The following is a 7261-nucleotide window of genomic DNA, read 5'->3' as shown; positions in this document are numbered from 1 at the left end:
CTCTACTGGTAGTTAGTGAAGTCTAGTCGAGTCGAGTCGAGTCACTAAATTTGTTGAGTCTTGACTTGGACTTGGCCTTATTGATCCAAGGCCAAGTCCGAGTCATCTGTAGTTCGAGATTCGAATGAGTCTCTTTAGTCATAAAATGTCGAGTCGGGTCATTCGAGTGGAGTTGTGACAAGTTTGGTGGAGGCAATGTTCAAAACTGTACAAGATACCATATACAATGGTGACAAATTTTAAGACAAACTAATTTAGTGAATATCGGAATACTGGTTATTATAGTGAATACTGAAATACCGTGTATTTTAATAGTGAATACCGATATACCGGTATAGTGCATACCGGAATACCGATATGGTGAATACCGGTATAGTTAATTTAACCGGAATACTGGTATAGTGAATACTGGAATACCACTATAGTGATACTGGAATACCGATATAGTGGATACCAGAATACCGGTATAGTGAATACCGGAATACCGATATAACGACTACTGGAATATCGATATAGTGAATACCTGAATATCGGAATGCTGGAATAGAAATACCAGAGCCCGTTAAAATGGCGTGATCATATTTCTCTCCCGGGATGATTAATTTCTTCCTTTGCAGCATCCCATGCGACGAAAATAACGAATTACTGCTTCCTTATGTTTAGCATTGGTATACATGTAAACAAATACATTTATCCAACTATTAAATATAACTAAAGAATACACGACCCAGATTACAATATAATTCAGTTCTTGACCCGTTACACCCCTGTATAAATTCACCAGTGTATACGGCAACCACGTCATGTAAAATACCACAGTTATAAGTAGTGATGTACGTGTTTTTTCGTTGCCTTCAGCTCTAGTTTTGTTTGAATAGCCGAAGGTGCAGCCGGACTTGTTGGCTTATCGACGTCGATGACTTGATGGTTCTGCTTCGGCGCGAATTGAGCTATAAGTCTTGCTTGTCTCATGCGTTGCTCTCTACCGATTAAAAATAATTTAAAATAAATAATTCCAACGCCGAGATAAGTTAACAGAAATATCATATAGAACGTGATTAAGTTTCCAAATGGAATGTTTGGATCACCCATGTCCAAGGAGCAAATGCCGAATTCAAAATATCTGACATTACTTAGCGGTGCATTTTTGGGCGTAAGAAAATAAAAGGGCATAAAATAAAACGGTGTGATAGTTAACGATAAAATGGCAAACTTTTTTGTGAATAGAGTAGCATAGCGAAAAGGGTATACGATAGCTATGAATCGATCTATCGATAAAAAGATAATCATAGTATGAGAGAGTTCACAAAGTGTCGCTCCTATAATACCCATGATTTTACAGCAAAGTTCGCCACTATAGATCCAAGCGTCCGGATGAAGGGCGTAATTCGGCATGGGGATGATACCGTACACGATACCTATCGATAAATCGATACATGCCAATGTTAGGAGATAAACTTTAGTTGCATCTGCTATATCAAGGCTCGGTAAAATCCGCAAATTTAAAATATTTCCACTGATTATCAATGTTGATACAATGGTCATAGATGTAGTACTAATAACGCCCGTAATGATATAAATGCTAGTAGATTCGTCAGGTGGGTTGGTATCGTTTGTGAAATTTAGTGTTTCAGTATTTGCCGTCGTCGATGGTGACTTAATTGCAAGAAGGGCACCCATTTAACCTGGTATACCACCGAGTTACAAATTTATAACTCGATGGGCCGTATACTATGTGAATTGGCGGTGTTTCAAGTTGTTGATCATAGTCACTGACGGGCGGGCGGGCGGGTTTATTTCATATCAGGACAGGATGCGACGGGTCATACAGTAGGATATTTCAGGGTACTGCGAATCGAAAATGGTGCCCTTCAAATTTGCATTCAAACAGTCAAATCCGTCAAATGACCATTTTCCAAAATGCGGTTTCTTAGGGCATGAAGAGAAAATATACCAGAGATATCTGCTGTCATTATCTGTGGAGCTGCAACATCAAGTGTTTTTTTTTAATTCAAACATTTCAGAATTGTAAATTTTCATGGCTATATGTGACGTGTCATGTCAAAAGCAGACACTTTTGGGCAGGTTATCAATTTTGAGGTCTTTACATATCTTAAATATAGAGATATTTTGCTCCACAACGCCGTTTTCCCCTATGAAATCGGACATTCCTAAGCGAAGATACTGAGTTCGTAAGTTATGGTATTATAAGATTGGAAATTGAGATATCGGCCTTTAAAAATATTATTGCCAATGTTGAGAATAGGAATTTCCTTGAAAAATGGCTCAAAAAATACAAGATGGCAGTTATATTCCGGTCTGAAACTATCAGACAACACTAGTAAACCAGAGTTCGTAGTATCTGATCCAAGAAAATGCACTTACTGTGTACGTTTCAACAACCACTGTTGTCTTTGTCAACACTTGATGAGGAGTGACTGCAATCTACTGACAACCAACGCTAGAGGGATTTCCACTTCCAGCGTGATTTTTTGGGTTGCCAGTTGGTTTTCCTTTTGGGGATTTTTTAGATCCCTGTTGCAGGAACTCATCAAAAATGTGAGTAAGCTGGTACTGCCCCTCGTCTCTGTTCATAGTTGTACGCCCCCTCTTTCTAATTTCCACAGCTTTTTTGATCCAGCGCTTATATCTATCTTGCTCTGTGCCAATGACCTCAGCTTCCCCCCACCCAATTACATGGTTCTTATCAACAACATGGTCCGTTATGGCCGACTTGTGCGTAGTAGTTAAGGACTCTTTCCTCCCTGCTCTAGTGACCACGGTGCTACTGACTTTTTCCACTTCACTTTTGTGCTCTTCTAACCGCGTGCCGAATTTTCTACCTGTTTCTCCAATGTACGATAAGTTACAGTTCATGCAGGGGATTTTGTACACTGCCTGAGTGGTGTTGTGCGAGTCGCGCTTATCTTTTGGATGGACAAGTTGTTTGCGGAGAGTATTGTGCGGTCTCATGGCTGTAGAGATGTTTTAGTTCTTCATTACTCTGGAGACACGTTCGGTGACGCCCTTGACGTATGGTAGAACAACCATACCTTTGCTCTTGCTGTTTTCATCTGTCTTTTTTGTCACTTTCTTTGGTTTAACACTTTGCATTTGATCTTTTACCTTTTCAAATGTCCAATTAGGATAACCACACGTTTGGAGGGCTTTCTGGACTTTCTTTTCTTCTTCCTCTTTATCCGCCTCTTCTGTCACTATGGTGTCTTTTCTGTAGTACAAAGATCGTATGACCCCTAGTTTTTGATGCAGAGGGTGGTGAGACTGGTAATTCAAATATTGGTCGGTGTGCGTTGGTTTGCGGTAGACCATAAGTTTGACAGTACCGTCATCCTTCCTAACAATCAGAGTATCCAGAAATGGTAGAGAACCTTCTGTTTCTTGCTCAAAAGTAAACTTGATTGAACCAGACTTGTCGACCCGATTGATGTGGTCAGTCAACTGCTGCACATTGTCTTTGTTTATTACCTCCAACACATCATCCACGTAACGAAGCCACAACTTTGGTCTACAGTCGAGAGGAGCCGTGGCAATCGCCTGTTGTTCCAACGCTTCCATGAATATGTTAGCTGCTATCGGCGAAACAGGGCTGCCCATGGCTGTACCAAAAAGTTGGCGATAGATTTTCCTCTGAATGTAAAATACGTGGTCGTTAAGATGAAATCAAGCAGTTGGACAACATCATCACTGGTTAACTTGAATCCTGTCTCTTTGTTATACACCCGAAGTACATTCTCTTTCTCAAGTCTGTTTTTTACGATGTCTAAAACTTGGTCAATAGGAGTGTTGGTGAAAAGACTGACCACATCATGAGAGTTGAGAATATCCTCTTCCTCGATAATAACCTTACCAAGTTCCTCCGACAGATGCTGCGAATTCTTTACATGGTGTTGCGTTTTACCGACTAAGCCACCCAAAATGTCCGCCAGCCATCTTGAAGTACTGTATCCAATCGTCGCCGTGTAATCAACGATAGGGCGCAACGGAGTGTTTGGTTTGTGAATTTTGGGCGTACAGTATAACCTAGGTACATTTTCAGCCGTAGGATACAGTTGTTTGTACTTTACTTCACTGATCTTACCTTCCTTCTTTAGGCTGGATAACACGGAGACGAGTTTTCGCTTGTACTTTTGAGTTGGATCTGTTGGTAATTCTTCATACGTCTTCTTGTCGTCGAGCATGGTCGTAACCTTTTCCTCATATTCTACCTTATCTAACACCACCGTGGATTTCCCTTTATCTGCTGGTAGGATGATGATATTTTCTGCTTTTTTCAGATCTTTGATAGCTTTACGTTCATCTTTTGTGATGTTTTGTTCAGGAACTTTAGATGAATTTAACGTGCTCGCTATTTTTGCTCGCAGTTGGATTCCATCGGCCAGCGGTAGGTGTTTACATGCCAGTTCTGTTGCTAGTACAAATTCCTCCGCGCATATTTCTGGTGGCGATATGGCGTAATTAAGTCCCTTAGACAAAACACTGGTTTCGGCTGTGTTTAATTAGTACTTTGAGAGATTTATAACCCATTTCTTGAGCTGTGTACCTGACAAATCAATGGTAGAATCGCCGGACTTTTTGTTGCTCGCGGCGGATTTTTCAGTCAAGATCTTTAACTTCTGTAGGTGACGTTGTTTAGTATTTACGTACGTAGACTCGCCAACAGTCGCTATGTGACGATCAATTCTTTGTCCCAACTCAGTTTCCGCGGGAATTTCATTGTTTACTTCGTCTTTGAGGAGATCTTTTTCGCTTTTAGATTCTTGATTTTGTTATTCACCACACGAATTCTCTCTCTTATGAGGCCTTTTTCCGCACGTTTGATGATTTCTCTCGCTTTTTTGGTATTAACCGGACAGCGCAGTTTTAAACTGGGAGGGATTAGCTTTTGTTTTTTAGCTTTGATCTTTGATCTGATTTTTAGCTTTTAGCTTTTAGCTTTGATCGCTGGATCAAAGAAGCTGTGGAAATTAGAAAGAGGGGGCGTACAACTATGAACAGAGACGAGGGGCAGTACCAGCTTACTCACATTTTTGATGAGTTCCTGCAACAGGGATCTAAAAAATCCCCAAAAGGAAAACCAACTGGCAACCCAAAAATCACGCTGGAAGTGGAAATCCCTCTAGCGTTGGTTGTCAGTAGATTGCAGTCACTCCTCATCAAGTGTTGACAAAGACAACAGTGGTTGTTGAAACGTACACAGTAAGTGCATTTTCTTGGATCAGATACTACGAACTCTGGTTTACTAGTTTACTCTACCGATCCTGATGAATTTGTTCAATCATATCAGACAATATTTTTAACATTGATAACATCACAAATTCACAACAAACACAAATTGTGAAAAAATTACCCCCGGTCAGATTTTTGGCTATTTCTCCATTCTGCTTTTGACATGATATTTATCTCCCGGGATGAATCATTTCTTCCTTTGCAGCATCCCATGCGCCGAAAATAACGAATTACTGCTTCCTTATGTTTAGCATTGGTATACATATAAACAAATACATTTATCCAACTATTAAATATAACTAAAGAATACACGGCCCAGACTACAATATAATTCAGTTCTTGACCCGTTACACCCCTGTATAAATTCACCAGTGTATAAGGCAACCACGTCATGTAAAAAACCACAGTTATAAGTAGTGATGTACGTGTTGCCTTAAGCTCGAGAAGAAACCGTATAGACGCAAGTTTTGTTTGAATAGCCGAAGGTGCAGCCGGACTTGTTGGGTTATCGACGTCGATGACATGATGGTTATGCTTCGGCGCAAATTGAGCTATAAGTCTTGCTTGTTTCATGCGTTGCTCTCTACCGATTAAAAATAATTTAAAGTAAATAATTCCAACGCCGAGATAAGTTAACAAAAATATCACATAGAACGTGATTAAGTTTCCAAATGGAATGTTTGGATCACCCATGTCCAAGGAGCAAATGCCGAATTTAAAATATCTGACATTACTTAGCGGTGCATTTTTGGGCGTAAGAAAATAAAAGGGCATAAAATAAAACGGTGTGATAGTTAACGATAAAATGGCAAACTTTTTTGTGAATAAAGTAGCATAGCGAAAAGGGTATACGATAGCTATGAATCGATCTATCGATAAAAAGATAATCATAGTATGAGAGAGTCCACAAAGTGTCGCTCCTATAATACCCATCATTTTACAGCAAAGTTCGCCATAGATCCAAACGTCCGGATGAAGGGCGTAATTCGGCATCGGGATGATACCGTACACGATACCTATCGATAAATCGATACATGCCAATGTTAGGAGATAAACTTTAGTTGCATCTGCTATATCAAGGCTTGGTAAAATACGCAAATTTAAAATATTTCCACCGATTATCAATGCTGATGTAATGGTCATAGATGTAGTACTAATAACGCCCGTAATGATATAAATGCTAGTGGATTCGTCAGGTGGGTTGGTATCGTTTGTGAAATTTAGTGTTTCAGTATTTGCCGTCGAAGTTGACTTAATTGCAAGAAGGGCACCCATTTAACCTAGTATACTCTGTAAATTGGTGGTGTTACAAGTTGTTGATCAAACTGGTATAGGTCACTGTTGCGAGCGTATATTTCATATCAGGATGCGATGGGCAATGGTCATACACTATTCCAGGGTACTACGCAGCATCCCATCCGATCGAAAATGGAGCCCAAGTGTGTAGCTAAATTTGCGTTCAAACAGACAATCCGTCAAAAGCTGATTTTTCCTCTTTGTGCTGGCATATCCAAAATGTGGTTTCTTAAGGCATGAAGAAAAAAATGTGGCTCTAATATGTTGTCATAGAGATATCTGCTCTCACCATCTCACGGTGGAGCTGCAACATCACATCAGAGAAGATGTGACTTCTTCTTGCGGTCAGAGACTCAGTGACCGAGCTTTGATGTGACAGGTACTTGTTCACCAACCGTGATCCGAGTGAAAAGCCGTGAATTGCTTGAATTTATTCGGTGATTAAAATTAGTCGATTAAAGGGCTCTTACCGTCTGTTACCATGGTTACGTGTAACAATAATGTAGCGTGTTGAGTTTGAGAATAGACTCGGAGTAGTGTGTAGACACCCAATCCGCGTCCTGATGTATATACTGGGGATTTATAAGCGCTGTGAATTGGAATTTTGATACTCGCCGTAGAAGTGACGTAGTTAATTGGATTAACTACCATAGCAATAGAGGAATACAATTTCGACTATATCGCCCTGCACTACAACGTTCACTCGGTACCTATGCAT

At 40.1% G+C, this 7261-nt stretch overlaps 2 protein-coding genes across 2 annotated transcripts; both read right to left on the bottom strand.

Moving 5' to 3' along the window:
- Positions 1–2988: 2988 nt before the first annotated feature.
- LOC140161685 (uncharacterized) lies at positions 2989–3576 on the bottom strand. Its single transcript, XM_072184986.1, has one exon. It carries the CDS (start codon positions 3574–3576, stop codon positions 2989–2991), a length of 588 nt encoding a protein of 195 aa, XP_072041087.1.
- A 14-nt stretch (positions 3577–3590) lies between these two features.
- LOC140161684 (uncharacterized) lies at positions 3591–7026 on the bottom strand. Its single transcript, XM_072184985.1, has 2 exons — positions 7014–7026; positions 3591–4507 (listed from the first exon to the last, which is right to left on the bottom strand). The coding sequence occupies exons 1-2, from the start codon at positions 7024–7026 to the stop codon at positions 3591–3593; spliced, it is 930 nt and encodes a 309-aa protein (XP_072041086.1).
- Positions 7027–7261: the final 235 nt, after the last annotated feature.

This window comes from Amphiura filiformis, chromosome 10 (genome assembly GCF_039555335.1).
Source record: "Amphiura filiformis chromosome 10, Afil_fr2py, whole genome shotgun sequence".
In the NCBI taxonomy this organism is placed as follows: domain Eukaryota; kingdom Metazoa; phylum Echinodermata; class Ophiuroidea; order Amphilepidida; family Amphiuridae; genus Amphiura; species Amphiura filiformis.
The sequence above is the reverse complement of the archived record's forward strand: the minus strand, read 5'-3'. Positions and strand labels throughout refer to the sequence as shown.

Coding starts and splice junctions, on each gene's coding strand:
- LOC140161685 (XM_072184986.1), bottom strand. CDS start 3,576: ATGGAAGCGTTGGAACAACAGGCGATTGCCACGGCTCCTCTCGACTGT.